Source organism: Microtus pennsylvanicus, chromosome 9, assembly GCF_037038515.1.
Source record: "Microtus pennsylvanicus isolate mMicPen1 chromosome 9, mMicPen1.hap1, whole genome shotgun sequence".
In the NCBI taxonomy this organism is placed as follows: domain Eukaryota; kingdom Metazoa; phylum Chordata; class Mammalia; order Rodentia; family Cricetidae; genus Microtus; species Microtus pennsylvanicus.
The window spans coordinates 60,074,769-60,092,378 of record NC_134587.1 but is presented as its reverse complement, the minus strand read 5'-3'; the positions used below and the strand labels follow the sequence as shown (position 1 = coordinate 60,092,378).

At 48.5% G+C, this 17,610-nt stretch overlaps 1 protein-coding gene across 2 annotated transcripts in view; it reads left to right on the top strand.

Annotated features, from left to right (window-relative positions):
* The first annotated feature begins 772 nt into the window (after window positions 1-772).
* Tubgcp3 (tubulin gamma complex component 3) overlaps window positions 773-17,610 on the top strand; it is a 54,129-nt gene continuing 37,291 nt past the window's right edge. The window contains exons 1-8 of one of the 2 annotated variants that reach the window (XM_075986169.1): window positions 773-1,256; window positions 4,216-4,323; window positions 9,024-9,091; window positions 11,705-11,782; window positions 12,422-12,633; window positions 14,857-15,029; window positions 16,628-16,746; window positions 17,361-17,486. In XM_075986169.1, the coding sequence (XP_075842284.1) occupies window positions 1,181-1,256; window positions 4,216-4,323; window positions 9,024-9,091; window positions 11,705-11,782; window positions 12,422-12,633; window positions 14,857-15,029; window positions 16,628-16,746; window positions 17,361-17,486 (960 nt within the window). In that variant the 5' untranslated portion in view covers window positions 773-1,180. The remainder of the gene's footprint in view (window positions 1,257-4,215; window positions 4,324-9,023; window positions 9,092-11,704; window positions 11,783-12,421; window positions 12,634-14,856; window positions 15,030-16,627; window positions 16,747-17,360; window positions 17,487-17,610) is intronic. The other variant, XM_075986170.1, reaches the window with a different exon arrangement.

Genomic DNA, 17,610 nt, shown 5'->3' with positions numbered 1-17,610 from the left:
CTGGCCCTTTACTTCAAACACCCACACACGATGGCACAGCACTCTGGGGATGATTGTCAACATGTGGACGATCAGATGTGTGAGTATTCAGTCAAGAAAGCCATCTTAAGACTTCTTGCTAGGATGGTGCTAGGACCCAGTCAGCAAAACAACCCATGGGGATTGAAGATGAAGAACTAGCTACTTGGGTGATGGAAACTGACGTGGAACCCTGGGAGGTGAGCTACCCCCACCACCCCGGGGTGGGGGAAACAGTAGGAATGGGTGATGTTAGTTGCCATAGCCATATTCTAGACCTTCTGATGGAGCATCGTCTGGTGTAGCTGGTACAAACTAGGTTGGTGCTATGAAGAATGTGGCTGACGGCAGAGGCGTTGACAGAGTCGCACTGAGTCACAGTCAGGGGTGAAGTGGGCTGAAATTGGGAGTCTCCTCTGGCAGTGTTCCACCGTTGACTTCCATCGGCTGAGCCTCAGCCTCCAGGTACCATTTGTTCAGGGAGCTTTCGGCTTTCTGTACACCACAGAGCAGGCAGGAAGGGTGGCTAAGTGATCTGCGAGCAAAACACGAATAAGACCATGCCTTCCATTAAGGCATGAGCCCCACTGCCATGACAGATCTGGGCAAGAAGGGCATTTTCATCTGCTGACCACCGCGCATCCCGGCAGGAGCTGCGGGCTGGGCTCTGTCCTTCCTGTGTTCGTTCCACGGACACCACGGAACTCCTTGTGCCTGCGTCCCGGTTCCCAGGACTACCTCATTCCAGACCCGTGAGAAGTCACTTCCGAGAGCTCAGCGTTGGAGCCATGCCGCCGCCGGCGCCCCTGTCACCGTCCTAGGGTTCACGCACGCTTGGACTCCGCATCCAGATGTGACTGCAACCGGGGTCTTTCGCAAAGCAGCGCTCAGACCGCAAGCTGCGGAAGTGCACTGCCGCCAGGACCCGACGTTACCACGAACAGCACACAGCAACACCGCTTCGCCGGCCGCCACCACTCGTCCCGCGCGGAGAGGCGCGGGGGTGTGTCGTCGCCTAGAAGGCGCAGGCGCGCCTCGCGCAGGAAGCGGTGCATTATGGGAGGCGCGCGCTTTTGGCGCTTCCGCGAATATGGCGGTGCCGTAGTCCGGGCGCGGGATCCTGGGGCACGGGGAGGCTGCTGTACGCAGTCCGGGCGCGGTGATGGCGACCCCGGATCAGAAGTCGCCCAACGTCCTGCTGCAGAATCTGTGCTGCCGGATCCTGGGCCGGAGCGAAGGTACGCGTGGCGGGGCTCAGGGCATGGAGGCTGAACGCCATGACCCCGGGCGGCCGGGTAGCTGTTATCCCTGGCCCCGGGGAAGGGAAGGGGTGCGGCTCGCGGGCTGTCTCTGGCCTGGGGACCGGTGCCCGCCGGGCTCGGTGTTCGCTCCCGGGTCCGAACTGCACCGCGGCCTGCAGCCCTGCCTCTGCAGCCCTGCCTCTGCGCGCTTCTCACTCTGCTGTCACCTCTGCCTCTGGGGTGATGCTCGCTATTCCAGCGGAGTTCGAGTAGCGGATGACGCTCCTGAGAAGCCAGACCTCAGGGCAGTTTTGCCCACTTTACCCGTGCTGGAGCCGTGGTAGTCGGGGGGAAAAACGGTCAAGGATCTCGTCTATTGAAGCTCCTTTTTGGAGATGAGTGGGGGCGCTTCATGAGGGAACAGTTTTGTAATTCACATGACTGGGTTACTTGCTCCTGTGTCTCAGAATGTAAGAGATAAGTCGCGCAGGTTGTCAAGGAAGACTTTAAACACAATTTCATTTTAAGAACTGAGAGGGCCTTTTGATCGTCCATGCTTTGTAACAACATTTGTAACACCTTGTCAGGGCAGAGGATGAACTAACTACTATGTGTCACAGCTAAACTATTAACGCAGTTCTTACTTTATACCTTGCTGTGTTCTTTATTCATTTAAAATTTATTGATATAAAAAATCCTTCAGTGCGAAATGTGACTAGTGTGTTGGTGGGCAGACGGTGTTTGTGCGTGATAAGCGCTATGAGGAAAAGGTAGGATAAGCAGATAGGAGTCTAGGGGAAAGTAAGTCTCAAAGCGGCTATCCCAGTGACCCAGTGAGAGTGAGTGAGGGTCGTTCCACCGTCTGGGGAGAGTGTCCTTTCTGGTTGAGTGTCCCAGTCATAGGTGAAATCATATATCCAAGGTTATTAGTTATGACTTTATGCACCGTAACATTATTTTTCCTTTATTGCATTGGGTTCACAATTTTACCTTCCAGAAAGAATCTCATAGTTATAAATGGATTTTGAAGTCATTCGTTATGAATTTCTAAATTTGAATTTTTTTACATAAAGGTCCCTTTGGATTGGTAGAAGTTTTACAGCTTACAGGTGATTTTTAGCAAAATTCTGTACTCTCCCATCCTCCCCCGTTTATGATTATGTCTGAGTTGGGAGTCACATGTGGGTGCTGGAAATTGGATCCTGGTCTTTTGGGAGAGCAAACAGTGCTCTGAACTGTTGAGCTATTATATCTCTAGTCTCCAAATCTTGATGAATTTCAGAAAGGGGAGGGGCAGGGAGGTAGCTCAGCAGGTAAAAGCACTTGCTCTGCTGTCTCCAGAGCCATGTAAAAGCCTTGCATGGCGGCATGCGTTTGTAATAACAGCACTATGAGGGCAACGTGGGAGGCAGAGATGGGAAACTCATCTGGAAGCCCACAGCCAGCTGGTCTGGAATTTGCTGCTGCTGCTGAGTGATAAGAACAGCAAGAGAGACTGCTTTCTCAGCAAGGTGGAAGGCAAGGCAAGGACTGATTCCAGAAAATAGCCCTTTGATTTCTGCATGGATGCTACCCCCAGCCCCATAAATAAGAGAAAAAATACTTAAAAATGATCATTTTGGTGTCATGTGAGGAACTGTTACCAAGTCCAAAATCATAAAGATTTCTTTCTTTTCATCTTTTCCCCTAGGAGAGGCTATATTATATTTGTTAAGCGTGTTATGACTTAGATTTTTGCTATATGGTACAAGTCGAGATTCAGTTTTGAGTTTACCAGAGGAACCCCTCCCCCATCCGTACTTGCTTTGTTCTTGTCTTGAAGACTGAAGGTGTTGAAATGGAACCTTAAAGAATGTTGATAGCATTATCAACAGACTAGTTAAAGCCAACATTTGTGAAGGAAAGGGCCTCATGTCAGGGTGGTTTTTCAAAGCACCTCGTGTTTCAGAAAGATTTAGATGTCCAAGAGGATGGCACACACAGTCCTCCTTTGCCCAGTGCCATCTCTTTCGTCTTGGTGAAATTGTGATTAGTCTTAATTATCACTGTAATTCAATATAGTCCCCCCCCCCCCGCCAGAAGGCAGTCGCAATGAGAGATTGTCCAGGTTGGCCTGGTGGAATGTCCATGGGGAATTATCTTGATTTGTGGGCAGTCCTGCCTACTGTGGGTGTCACCATCACCTAGGCTGAGGATCTTGGCTTTATGAGAGTGAAGAAAGGGAGCTGGCCGCCTGCATACAGTTCATTACTTTCTTGACTGAATGTAGTATGACCAGCTGGTTCAGGTCACTGCCCTTTGACTTCCTACAATGATGGACTTGATGGACTGTAACTTAGAGTTGTGAGTCAGATGAGCCCGTTCCTGCGTGAGTTGCTTGTCAGAGTTTCTATCATTGCAGCTCAGAAAGGGAAGACAGTTCCCACTCCCCTTGCCATCCTGTCCTGGCAGACATTGGGCTTCCAGTGTGGTCCTGGAAGGAATGCCACGCACCCATCACTCTCCAGCTTTTCCCTCTGCGTTCACTCCTGCTGTGGCGAATTTATGTCCTTATTTCAGCTGTTTTAGTCTCAGCTTCATGTATTTCTTTAAGGAGGCAGAGACAACCTATGTTGTAACACACTGTAGAAGTATGCACATGAATCCTGCTCCTTTCTTCCTGGAGCTGCTCAGACATCTTGGCCAGGCTTACTTTTCTCAGTTCCTTGTCTGGGCTGTGACTTTAATCACTTCTTTTAAAATGGCTGTCTGTGCAGTTTGGTTTTCTTTCAGGATTTTTCTGTATCTCTGCTATCTTTCCCATAGTTTACAGAACTCTTTCTCTCAGTTGTTGATGCCATTTTGGCTTTTCTGTCCTTTCAATTAGGACTGGGCAGAGTGGTTTGTACCCTTGACCTGTGTGCTCTGGCCATGAAAACTGCCCCGCTGTAACCTGCACCCTTTGCTCATCTTCCAGCTGATGTCGCCCAGCAGTTCCAGTTTGCTGTGAGAGTCATCGGCAGCAACTTTGCTCCAACTGTTGAGAGAGATGAATTTCTAGTAGCTGAAAAAATCAAGAAAGAACGTATGTATTTTTGTTAACTATTATGTGTTGGATTATGAAACTTGTGAGAACTTAAGAAACTATGTGACATGCACGCTCATATGTGTTTACATGTGTTTATACATGTATCTAAGTGTATATTTCTATGTGTGGTCACATATGTGTGCGCATGTGCATGGATATATACATATGTGTGTATACGTGCCTGTCTGTGTTTATGTATGCACATTTGTATGCATGTGCATGAGTGTATGCTTTTCTCAAGCATGTTTTAATTATAGGTATTATTAAAAATAAGGACAGTTTAATTTTGTCTTGGCATTAAAATATAGTGAAAGTTTATTTTAAATGTTTCATAACGCTTATTTAGTTTTAGGATACAAAAGATAGAAGAACTCCCTGTCCCTTCTTGCCTGTCTGATTTCCAGTACCTCATGACATGACAGTAACCACTCTCTGTTGTTGCCGTCAGAGTTGCAGCATTTCAGAACAGTGCAAGCATTTTACTTCTTCGATGGCACTTATGGCCCTCTTAAGTGGTGATGCCTTGGAGAAGAAGGTTTCCCACTCATGACCTTTGGTTTGGTAACAGTAGTTGGGTTGGGTGAGGTTGGCTCTGCCACCCCTCTCAGCTTATGGAGTGTGTTCTGTCATCTAGGCTCTCAGTGGCAGGCAGTCTGCTGCATTCGTGGGAGAGCTGGTTGGTCCCGGTGGGGAGAGTATTTTGCTGGTGTGCTGGCCTGCTGCAGGGGGGCCTTCCGTGGGACTGAAGAGCCTGCCTTCGCTAGTAGCAGATTCCTCCTACTGAGGCCTACTGTTAAACTGCCAAATGAAGTGGGCTTTGCTTTTGTTTCTAAATGTTTGCAGTCTGGCAATAGCACTCCCAGGAAGTCATTCTGTATGGCATGGATTCCTGCCCCAAGCTGTTGAGTTAAGAACTGAATAGGCTGGCAGTCTGTGTGGCTGTGATCTTTCAGAGCTGTAACAGAGTTGGGAGTGTTGGCTGGTGACAGATCTGAGGCTGTGGCTCTGGAGTGATTGGATCTAGTGCCTCTGCCTCCTGAGGACTTCAGCAGTGTGACTCCTTAAGGACTCAGCGCTGGAATGGCAGCCTTGCTGTGACACTCAGTGGTCACACCTACTGAGTGCACCTGCGATGGTCCTTTTTGTCAGCTGCTTTACTTTCTTGGGTTTAAGTTACCCGTGGCCAACGATGGGTGGAAAATAGTGGTGGAAAAATACATCCCTGAAACAAATGATTGTAAGTGAAATGGCCTGCCATCTTAAGGAGTATGTTGAAGTCTAATGCCAGTCAGTCCACGCCTTCCTGCCCGGCCTAGTAGTCACCTCTTTGTTTAGTCTGTGCATTCTTTGTGTGCTGCCACCTTGTCTCATTAGTCGTGGAGCTGCCTTCTCTGTCACCAGAGTAAGGGTTGTGTTATCCGTGACCCGTGCTTCTCATGGTCCTGGCTGGCTTCACACTTTCCATCCTTCTGTCTCACTTCCCGAAAGGCCAGGCTAATAAGCATGTGTCACCATACTGAGCTACCTTATTTTTCTTAGTGGCCCCAAAGCAGAAGGGTGCTGAACCCTGTAAATCAGGTATGCTGAAGAAAGTCAGAGCACTTCCTGAGAGGTATTGGAGATTTCAGAGGCTCTAGGACCCTACCTCACTAGTTAAATAAGCAGAAGAATAGCAGGGGGAGGGGGTTCTGGCCTGTTACTAAATATTGAAACTTACTTTCTTTTCATGTCTGTTTAGTGCCCTGTCAATGTGAGCTCTTTCCATGAGCTCCAAACTGCTTGCATTCTAGATTACCACCCAAAGCCCTGCCTAATGTGTGCCCTGTAAACATAATTTCCCTTATGGATTTGATTTTATGGACTCCTGGTGAGCTCATTGCCAGTGTATGTCACAGTTATGTCATTCATAACTATAGATCTTCAGGAAGTCACATAAGTTGTTTTTTCTTCAGGAAACTAGTGTACAGCTTCCTCTGTGAACGATGAACGTATATGCTTCTAGTTTAGCGCTGTGCATGTGTATGCTACCAGCAAGTGTCCTTTTACTGTTCTTGTCCTCTTCGGTGACACTGCCCTCACTGCCTGTGGTCCTCTTGTCCAGTTGCTATGTTGGCCTGTCCCATATCACCATTCTCTGGCATTTGAAGCTGATTTTGGTTGTTGGCATTCTAGTATAGTCAGTCCATCCTCTGGAACATCACAGGAAATTCATTTCCATGGCTGACTTCAATTGTAAATATCAGTAGGTTTTGGATTGAAACCCATACCAGCACAGTCACGCAGGAGAGGGTTCCGTTAGTCTCCTCGTCTCTCACATTGGCAAAGTGGAGTGTGTTGTAAGTCAGGACTTTACCTTTGCTAGTGACTTAGCAGGGAAAGCGGTGCTTGCTTGTGAATGCTCAGTTGCTGACTGGACTGGACTATAACAGTTTTCAACTTCACAATGAGCACCAATTACTCGGTGTCATGGCCGTCTTTATTTGGAGTCTGTTTCTGTTGTTTTTTATTTGTTTTTCAAGACAGATTTTTTTTTTTTTTTTTTGTATAACAGTTCTGGTAACTGATTTTGTAGACCAGGCTGGCCTCGAACTCACAGAGATCCATCTGCTTGCCTCTGCCTCTGAATGCTGGGATTCAAGGTGTATGCCGCCACCTGCTGGCCATTTCAGTTGTTTGAAAGGTAACAGCTGTGTTACATTTCACTAGGATTGGTTTTATTGGTCTCCATGGTTAGCTATGTTCTCTGTAGGAAGCTGAACAGCAGCTGTGACTGGGATTACATTGTCTCTGTGTGCAGAGCACCAGGGTCAGATCCATTCCTGTCTGTATGTGGTTAATTGGGTTAATGCTGGGTACCAGGGTTAGAGTCATTCCTGTCTCTATATGTAGTTTGCCAAGCATGGTGGTACAGGCCTTAATTCCAGCACTTTGGAAGGCACAGTTCAAGGCCAGCCTGGTCTACATAGTGAGCTCCAGGCCAGCCAGAACTACATAGTGAGTACTTTTCTCAAAACTCAAATTAACAAGAAAACATTCTATGTTTAGTTCATGATTAGTGCAGGAGCCGGGATCTGCTCCATCCTTGTGTCTGCTGCAGTTCATGGTTAGTGCAGGAGATGGCATCAGCTCTGCTGCAGTTCATGGTTAGTGCAGGAGATGGCATCAGCTCTGCTGCAGTTCATGGTTAGTGCAGGAGCTGGCATCAGCTCTGCTGCAGTTCATGGTTAGTGCAGGAGATGGCATCAGCTCTGCTGCAGTTCATGGTTAGTGCAGGAGATGGCATCAGCTCTACTACAGTTCATGGTTAGTGCAGGAGATGGCATCAGCTCTGCTGCAGTTCATGGTTAGTGCAGGAGCCGGCATCAGCTCTGCTGCAGTTCATGGTTAGTGCAGGAGATGGCATCAGCTCTGCTGCAGTTCATGGTTAGTGCAGGAGCTGGCATCAGCTCTGCTGCAGTTCATGGTTAGTGCAGGAGATGGTATCAGCTCTGCTGCAGTTCATGGTTAGTGCAGGAGATGGCATCAGCTCTGCTGCAGTTCATGGTTAGTGCAGGAGCCGGCATCAGCTCTACTGCAGTTCATGGTTAGTGCAGGAGATGGCATCAGCTCTGCTGCAGTTCATGGTTAGTGCAGGAGCCGGCATCAGCTCTGCTGCAGTTCATGGTTAGTGCAGGAGACGGCATCAGGTGGCTAGAACTGACCATGCAGTTTAGGCTGACTTCAGTCTCTATCTTACTGCCTCAGTGGTTTGAGTACAGGATTATGTGCCCAACATTCTCAGCTTCTAGTTGGCTTTAAATGTGGTGCTTTGTCTACTAGCAGGGTCATTTCTTCTGTGTGCAGTGTGGTCCTCAGGGCACTCGTGTCTGGTGTGCATCTTGTGCCTCATCGTGGAACAGAACATAGAGGGAGTTTGCCATTGGCTGCTGCTGCTTGTGATGACTGTGCATGGAACTGGCATATCTAGACATTCTAATGAAAACTGATAAGATTAATTATTAGTAAAATAAGCAACAACAACAAAAGAATAATAAAATATTGAAAATAAAATTAATAATAATAAATAAACCGGTATTTAATTTGAAACAGTAAGTGGTTATTTTTATGCTGAAGCAAAATGGAATACTGACGCACATCTTAGCAGAATGTTAGAATGGGACTTTTTTCAGTCAAGGTCTTGTTCCTAGTAGCCTTGGCAGGTCAGTGAGGCTGGCCTTGAACTTCCAGAGATCTCCTGCCCCTGCCTTCTGAGTGCTAGGATTAAAGACATGCACCACCACACCTAGAAAAAGCTAGAATGTGGCTTTTAAAATTAGATGAACTGTCGTGTATGGTGATCTTATGAATTCATGATTTCATTTCCTGGATAACTCCTTCCTCCTCCCCCTCTCTCCCTCCTGCCCTCCTGTCTTCCTTCCCTCCCTCTCTCCCAGTAGCTGTTATTCACTAGTAGAGTTGATGATAGTTGGCTTCGCTGTGGGTCAGTCAGTATTTGTAGACAGACCTCTTTTTATCCCAGTCTGATAGTCTCCATGCTTTACATACCCAGAGGGACAGACTGATACTGCTAAAAGTCTCTCGTCCTGTTCTTTGGATTCTTTCCAGCACTTCCAAGTCTGTTAGCACAGATGAAATGATTTCCTAATATTGAATCTTGTGTGCAACTAATAGACTCAATTCCTTTTCTAAATTTTCAGTTATTCGACAAAGGAGAGAGGCAGACGCCGCGTTGTTTTCTGAGCTGCACAGAAAGCTTCATTCACAGGTGCGGTGAAATGTTTTGGATGTTGGAATGGAGGATGGCTTGGGAATGCTTGGATGTCCTTGGGTGATCTTTTAAAACTCCCCGGTTTTAGCTGTTAGCTTAGGTAGCACTTCCTCTTATGAAAGCCAGTGTTAGAACTGTTAGTTGAGCTTCTGATGTGTGCTCTTGGATAGGAACTGGATTCTCCAGTTCACACTGCAATGCTTTAATGACATTTCCAGGAGTAGGTGCTCTGGTGGATGTCCAGGCCTGTCCCAACCACAGCCGATGCTCCCATGGCTGGTCTCAGGTATATAAATAACTCATTTAATTGCTGCAAAGGGAAAGAAAGTTTTGAACCCTTTGTAATTAGATACTGATACTTGAAAATTGTCCTAATCTAATATTTAATAAAGTCTTGTCAGCCTCTGTCAAAAAGGTTCCCCCAGGTGAGATTTTATGGTTTCTGACCTCAGAGGAACAGAGTTCACCCAGCTCTCTCCTTCCTTCTGTAGAGAGGCCTAAGGACCCAGAGTTCAGTGTTTGCTCCACAGCTCTGTCAGCCTGAGACAGTGCCAAGGGGACCAGGACTGCGGAGCCTGAGCTTGTTTACGGTTCTCCAGTTCTGGCCTCTTTGTGCCCTGGAGTGCAGCTCCGAGTAAGCACGTAGTCCTCAGAAACCTTTGTTTTCATGGTCCTCCACTTTTGGATGTTGTTTGTCCATACTTAAAATCAGTTGACATCCAGAGCATGAAGCTGTGTGTCTGTACCAAGGCCCTTACCTGGTAGGAATCTGAGGGTAGCTGTGGTGAGCTCAGCCCTCAGCACGTTGTTTACCCAGGTTGATTGCTTGCCTTGCTTGCCGCTCTGCCTGGGCTTCAGCTGGAGCTGTAGTGCCCTTGAGGTAGCTGGGTGGGGAGGGTAGAGACTGAGGTGAACAGCGACTCCTGGCGGCCATGCAGCACTGTAGCTTGATGTGTTGTGTCCTTCTGGGTCCTGGCGAAGCCATCTTGGCTTCTTGGATGGTATAGGATACTGGCTGCTGCAGCTTCTCATTTTCCTATTCCTGTTCGTACCTAGCGCTCTCTGAAGGCTCCTAAGTAAACCCCTCATCTGGCTCACCTGGTGGTTATTAGCTGTTCCCTGTGTTGTGGTAAAAAAGAAGAAAAGATAGGACTTGTTTTCTAACATGTCATTGACGGATTTCTGTATGTGCAGTTTTGTTCATTTGTCGTCCCCCCCCAACCCCGTCACTTCTCCCCAGTCACACCCTTTCTGAAGTGAGCGCTGGGTTTCTGGCCTTCACTTTATCACACAGAGAGAGGTCTTCCTACTATTTTCCACCCCTACATGCCTTAGGGAACTCCCGTCAGGGCCCAAAGCCATGCATCCTCTGCGCTAATTTCCCAGTTTGTGCCTCTGTGTATCCACACGCATGTGTAGGCAACCTGCCTCCCATTTTGTGTTCATTGCCGTCCTGACTCCTCTCAGCAGACCTTCTGTCTGCCGTCCACTGGGTGTTAAAGCCGGGCAGCCAGGTTTAGTCCTGGTACTCACTCAGCGCTGTGAATCTGTTTCTCTCCTTTCCTTTGTGGAGGAAGAGTCAGTCTGATGGCATCATTGTGATGACAGGAAGTGGTCTTTATAGATTGGCCTGGAGATGTTCTGAACAACACTGCTGCTACTATTGACTGACTGAGACGGGATGAGAGAGACAGAGGGAGAGAGACAGAGGCAGGGCGCTGTGTGGAGCTTGACTGACTGAGACGGTATGAGAGAAACAGAGGGAGAGAGACAGAGGCAGGGCGCTGTGTGGAGCTTGACTGCCGGCCCAGGGCCTGGGTAATGCACTGACCCTGAGAGGCCTGACTCCTTTCCAGACTGCTGCAGTCTTCTTTCCTGTCCTCCAGCCACTGCTGCTGGTGAAGTGCTGTGTCCCGAGAGCACAACTCGGGCTCCCAGACCTTTCCTTGTATGTGCAGGGCCTGGGTGCCCAGTTTTAGTCCATGGTCTGTTTATGCTTTCTGCTCCTCATGGCGGAATCCCTGGAGATTCCTCTCCAGTTGTGTGATTTGCCCACACGTCTCTTTCTACCAGAGCAGTTAGGTGCTCACTGGGGCAGGGCTCTTTCCATCCTTGTCTTCTCTTCTCCATGGTGTTCTTTTCTGCTCTAAATGGGACATAATCAAGAAAAGCAGTTCATCCCCCGCACCCAGACAAAGTCACACTATGTATGCTTGGTTGGCCTGAAACTCACTGTTGATGAGGCTGGCCTCGAACCCACAGAGATCCACTTGTCTCTGCGTCCTGAGTGCTGGAATTAAAGGTGTGTGTTACCACACCCAGCTTAATCCTCAGCTTTTGATAATATTTCTTTTACCAACTTTGTGTTAAGTTTTATTAATCAAAAGCAGGGTAAGTTCAGGATTTGCTTCCAGGGAGTTAAGGACCTGTGGGTGCTGGTTACAGAGTGTGGCTCCCAGCCTTCTGAGGGGTAGTGCCATTTGTGATTCATGAAGGGAGCCCAGATTACTGTCAACAGGTTGGTTTTAAAGTGTATGCCCATGTTGGAAATAAGTATAAACAATAAACCAGGTAATAACTTTTGTAATATTATTTTTAATCTATAAACAGGGAGTTTTGAAAAATAAATGGTCAATCCTCTACCTCCTGCTGAACCTCAGTGAGGACCCTCGCAAGCAGGCCAGCAAGGTGGGTGAGCGCACCTCAGCAGCGTCCCGTGGGATGCTTCTACCGTGTTTTCCTAGGAGGGAGGTTAATAGGAGAAAAGCAGAAGGCCCACGAAGCCTAGGAGTCAAGTCACTTCTTCTTTTCCAAGGGCAGTTTCTAGAAGATGTGTTTGCAAGTTGTGTTGTTCTGATGTAACAATGTGCACCGAGCAGCTCTAGTTGTTAATTGACGCTCTGAAGCATGGCCATCCTGAGCTGTTCTTCCAGGTGTGGGGAGCACTTGTCATTGTCATACCAGCAGGCTTCCTGCTGTAGATCCCTGTGCTCTTTCCTGATGGAGGGTCTAGTACAGTAGAATGTTCTGCAGGCATTTGGCTGGCGAGAAGCTGAGGAGTGTGGGTGGAGGATTTGTTCCAACCTCTTTGTTAGGTAGCAGTGATAGACTTCTAAACTTGTTTGTGTTTTCTGTTGGAGTTTAGAGAACACCTAATACTGTCAATTATAACAGTTCCAAAGCATCTCCATTGACTTGCTTGAATAAGTGTGAAATTCAAATCCAGTTCCAGAAATACCATGGGGATGGGAATATAAAAGTCTTGTGGGTTTGGGCAAGTCGTCCTGCAATTTCTTACCTGTGTGTTTTCAATGCACTTCATTTCAGGTAACTAGCTATGCTTCATTATTTGCACAAGCATTGCCAAGAGATGCTCACTCAACGCCTTACTACTATGCCAGGCCTCAGACCCTCCCTTTGAACTACCAGGACCGCAGCACACAGGCACAGAGCTCCGGCAGCTTGGGCAGCAGTGGCATCAGCAGCATCGGCATGTGTGGTCTCAGTGGCCCCACACCTGTGCAGCCTTTCCTCCCTGGGTAACTTGAGCTCACATACATGTACATACACACACACACACGACATGGTAGAACCAGTGACCCATGTTCCTAGGGCGTTGTGTCTATCTCAGTGTTGGAGGTCTGGCCCCAGGTTTTCAGCTAGGCTCTGTTAAGAAGCAGCAGGGTGAATTGTCTTTAGACTGTGATTTTCAGACTCACAGTTAATGCTGTGGGCAGAGGATGGAAACCTGAAATGTGCAGCTAAGACAAGGCAGTGTGGGCTTTCAGCTTTCTATCCAGTCTGCTTATGCTGAGATAGCATTCAGGGCTGAGAGGAAAGCAGGTGGCTGTGCGGTTAATGGACATCAGATTCTTTTCTGTTAAGTACACATTTTGTGTGTAGGTAGTCAGATGACTTAGCTTCTTGCCTTCGTCATTCCTGGTGATCACAGTATCACAAGACTGAGCTCCAGAGGAGCAGTGGTCAGAAATAGGCATCAAAAGCATGCTGTATTCCACGTGAGCACAGTGGAGTCACAAGTCACTTTGACTTATAAAGTGGCACAGAGGGTACTGAATGTGGATTTCATGGACCACACACAGGTTGCTTTGTGATGAGCCTTTAACATTTGCCAATAGCACTTAATAGCTGACCCAAAGCCCATAGTTGGCCGAAAGGGTCTCATGTGTGACCTTGAAACTTAGAGTGGTTATTGTTGTCATGAAAAAGTTACATAGACAGTTTTGAGCTGAACTAGGCTTTTATTTTACATTTACAATGCTTTTTAGATGTGTAGCATTGCTGAGCCTGTCCCCCTCACTGAGGGCAGTGCAGGGCAAGAATGGCAGTGCTCCTCATCCTGAGGGCAGTGCAGGACGGCCGTGGTGGTGCTCCTCATCCTGAGGGCAGTGCAGGACGGCCGTGGTGGTGCTCCTCATCCTGAGGGCAGTGCAGGATGGATGTGGTGGTGCTCCTCATCCTGAGGGCAGTGCAGGATGGATGTGGTGGTGCTCCTCATCCTGAGGGCAGTGCAGGATGGATGTGGTGGTGCTCCTCATCCTGAGGGCAGTGCAGGACGGCTGTGGTGGTGCTCCTCATCCTGGGGGCAGTGCAGGATGGGCGTGGTGGTGCTCCTCATCCTGAGGGCAGTGCAGGATGGGCGTGGTGGTGTTCCTCATCCTGAGGGCAGTGCAGGATGGACGTGGTGGTGTTCCTCATCCTGAGGGCAGTGCAGGATGGACGTGGTGGTGCTCCTCATCCTGAGGGCAGTGCAGGATGGACGTGGTGGTGCTCCTCATCCTGAGGGCAGTGCAGGATGGACGTGGTGGTGCTCCTCATCCTGAGGGCAGTGCAGGACAGCTGTGGTGGTGCTCCTCATCCTGAGGGCAGTGCAGGACAGCTGTGGTGGTGCTCCTCATCCTGAGGGCAGTGCAGGGTGGATGTGGTGGTGCTCCTCATCCTGGGGGCAGTGCAGGACAGCTGTGGTGGTGCTCCTCATCCTGAGGGCAGTGCAGGACAGCTGTGGTGGTGCTCCTCATCCTGAGGGCAGTGCAGGACAGCTGTGGTGGTGCTCCTCATCCTGAGGGCAGTGCAGGATGGGCATGGTGGTGCTCCTCATCCTGGGGGCAGTGCAGGACGAGAATGACTGTCACACAGCACCCTGCGGGCAACAGGTGCACATTGAGAGCCCTGTGGCTCTTCTTGTCTTCCAAGAAGCAGTGGTTTTGTTATGGTTGTCTCTGGAAATCAGTATCAGGTTCTTAGATTTTTCACAGAGCAACTCTGGTATGTTTTCCAGGTTACTTTGCCTTGCATTTTATGTATTTGTTTATTTTTCAAGTGAATTAAAGCTGCAGGGTCTCTTTTCATAGGGGGCATGCAAATGGTGGGGGTGGGGACTGCTGACCAGCAGCTGAGACAGGGCTTAGGTGTTGAATGAATGAAAGGCTATGATGATCTTGACGTTAAAACTACTTTAGAATTTCAAACTGCTTAGGTGTGGGTATGATGTATGCTGTGTGTTTGCCAAGAACTCAAATAAGGCAGAGAAGTGTGGACAGCAGGAAGAGGTGTTACCTGGGATTAGGTCTGCATGCTGAGTCTGCATCCTGGACAGTGCGAGGGGCCTGGAGCTGACCGTGCTGGGGTCCGTGGTTTAGGAAACTGCACTAGTGTAGTAACACAAGGACAGTTCCTGGCATGTTTCTGTCTCTGGTGGACAGTCTGGTTATCTGAAGCCGAAATGTCTCTTTATTCACTAGGCAGTCTCATCAAGCTCTGGGAGTCAGTGACGGCCTTCGGCAGCAGCTGGGGCCGCGTCTGGCGTGGACCCTGACTGCAAGTCAGCCTTCTTCGCAAACGCCTACCTCCAAGGGTTTCCCGAACGCCCTTTCTCGCAGCATGACGAGGTCAAGGAGAGAAGGAGACCCAAGTGGTAAGATGTGTTTTGATATTTAGAAGCCATTTTACTCTCATCTTAAAGCTGGAACCTCACGTGCAGTGATGATGAAACCCAGGATCTCTGCTGTGTCTGGATGCCTTGTGAGGTCACCTCATGTGGCCTGCTTTTAGTCCAGCTACCTGCCACCTCTCGGCCGTCTGTCTGATTGATTTGTTGCCTCTAATGTACTCTCTGCCTTCTTGTGCCAGTCCCTCCCCATCTCATTCTGTTGTCCTTCCTGGGAAGTCTCTCAGAGCTTCAGGAAGATCACTTCTTATGCCTAAATCCAAGATCTGTGGAGGATGGCATCACCATGGTCATGGTACTGGTGTTTGGCATGGTGCCGTAATGTGAAGAAACCACACTGGCATTTCTGTGCTGGGGAGAGGAAGACCTCTTTAAAGGCTTTTGTTTGTTTGTCTTGTTTTGTTTTTTATTTTAATTTTTCTTTATTTTACATTCCAACCACATATGCTACCTTCTCAACCACATTATTCTACTGTGTGTAAAGTGGCTACTCAGAAGGTGATGCTTACCCATGTGTGGAGCAAGCCCGTGCGCTGTCCTCAGTCTGCAGACCTATTTCCCTGCATAGCCAGAAGGGACTTGAAAGTAGATGAGCAGTGGGGTAGGTAGGGACAGTAGTAGTTTGGCTGCTTTAACCCGGGTGTGCTTGCTGAAGGCATAAATATTTACTTTCAACGACAGTTTTAAAAATAATAAGTCTGAGTAGTTCTTGCTGCTTCCAAGAGATGCCTTCTAAGAGGATTACAAATAGGTTAAAGTAAGTGGTTGGATAGATGATTGATTGTAAAGTGAACCACAGAGGAGGGAGGCACCTCTGTCATCGGAGGTGGGCCTTACGGACAACCAAGGTCTACTCCTGAGGAAGCCTCAGTGAGTCTGTACATGCTAGGAGAGTTTACTCCTGCTCATGTCAAGGTGGACAGAAGAAGAAAGAAAGAACAGGAAGCCATGTCTTACAGCAGGCGGTTAGCTGGTTCTTTGTGGGAACTGAAGGACACTGTTAGCCTGATGGGTAACTGCAGCCGCCCTGCGCTCAGCCAAGGCTGTGCTCAAGCTGCACTGTGTGGGGGCTCTGCATCTGACTGCTTCTGAGTCTCTGGGTCTCCTCGACATCCTGGGGTTCTAGGTATTGCTCTTCCTCCTCGCCCTCATTTTTAACACCTTAGTTTCTTGTAGCCCTAGTTCAGAAGACCTGAGAAAACTGATGTCTTTTTAGCCGTGCACTCCATTTCTAGTGGAGTTCACCTTACAGTGAGCTTTTATTACCTAACCCCTATTCTGTGACTGCTTCCTATGATTGATTTGTGCTGTTGTTACCTGTCTGATGGTCATAGGGAAGCTTGTCCTCAAAGACCTCAGCGGGGACATTCCAGGAGCCCCACCCCTCTCTGAGAGACCATACTTTCTGTCTTCCATTTCTCTTGCTTCTTGAGCTCACTTACACTCACACCTCAGTAGAGCTGATGTACGTGGTCTGGGAGCAAATGTATAGCACAGCTAAAGAGTCCTGCAACTCACTTTACATGGAAAGTGTTCCTTACTGTTTTTTTAAAAATCCTTTGCAGGCACGTTGGAAGTTACTGAAGCAGCACTTGTAAGAGATATTATCTACGTATTCCAGGGCATCGATGGCAAAAATATCAAAATGAGCCACTCTGAAAACTGTTACAAAGTGGAAGGAAAGGTATGGGAACTGGATCCTGCCTGTGGTGTTCAGAGACAAGAAAGCTCAGTGGGGTCCGATGTCAAGCTTCTCACTGACTGACGTTCCTGGGTCTTGGTAGACTTGGCATCCGTCGAGTTGCACAGCTGGATGTGGCTTCTTGCCCTGCCCTTTTGTGACTGATGTGATCTGTCACGGGCCCTCTGTGGCAGTGCTTGCTTTCCCATGAGTCCCCTGATGGGGAGCTGTAGTGAAGATGGGGCCAGAGGAACAGAGGCCACTGTGGTGTCCTGTTCTGGACACAGCATTCCAATGCCGTCTGAGTGTACACTCTGCTCTTGGCTTTTCTCAGCAGGACAAGGGTCGTCGCTCCTTGTGTCTCTGAGGATTGTCAAGGTCCCTGGTGGGCATGCCCCAGAATGGTATTCCCAGGGTGACACAGCAGGAGTCTGGTGTCCTCTCACTCTCTATGTCCTCTCTGTTGCCATGCTTTCTTCCCTTGGTGGTGTGGTAGTCACTTCAGACTTTCTTGTGCTGGGTGGTTAAGGTTAGACTCTTAGAACAAGTGCCTGGGGCTGACGATGAGTTCTTGCGTTCACTTTTGAGTTTTGGCTTCTGGTGTGTTTACTTTTCAGGCAAACTTAAATAGATCTTTGAGGGACACGGCAGTCCGGCTTGCGGAGTTGGGATGGTTACATAACAAAATCAGAAAATACGCTGATCAGAGGAGTCTGGACCGCTCTTTTGGACTTGTGGGTCAGGTATGTTCATCACTGTTAGGTTTGAAGTGCCTAATAACTTTAAGGTTTGAGTCACGGCTCTTGTTCAGGACAGTGTCCTTGGTGACAGATAATGCTGAGAAGATGCAGACTCTGGGAGCTAGTG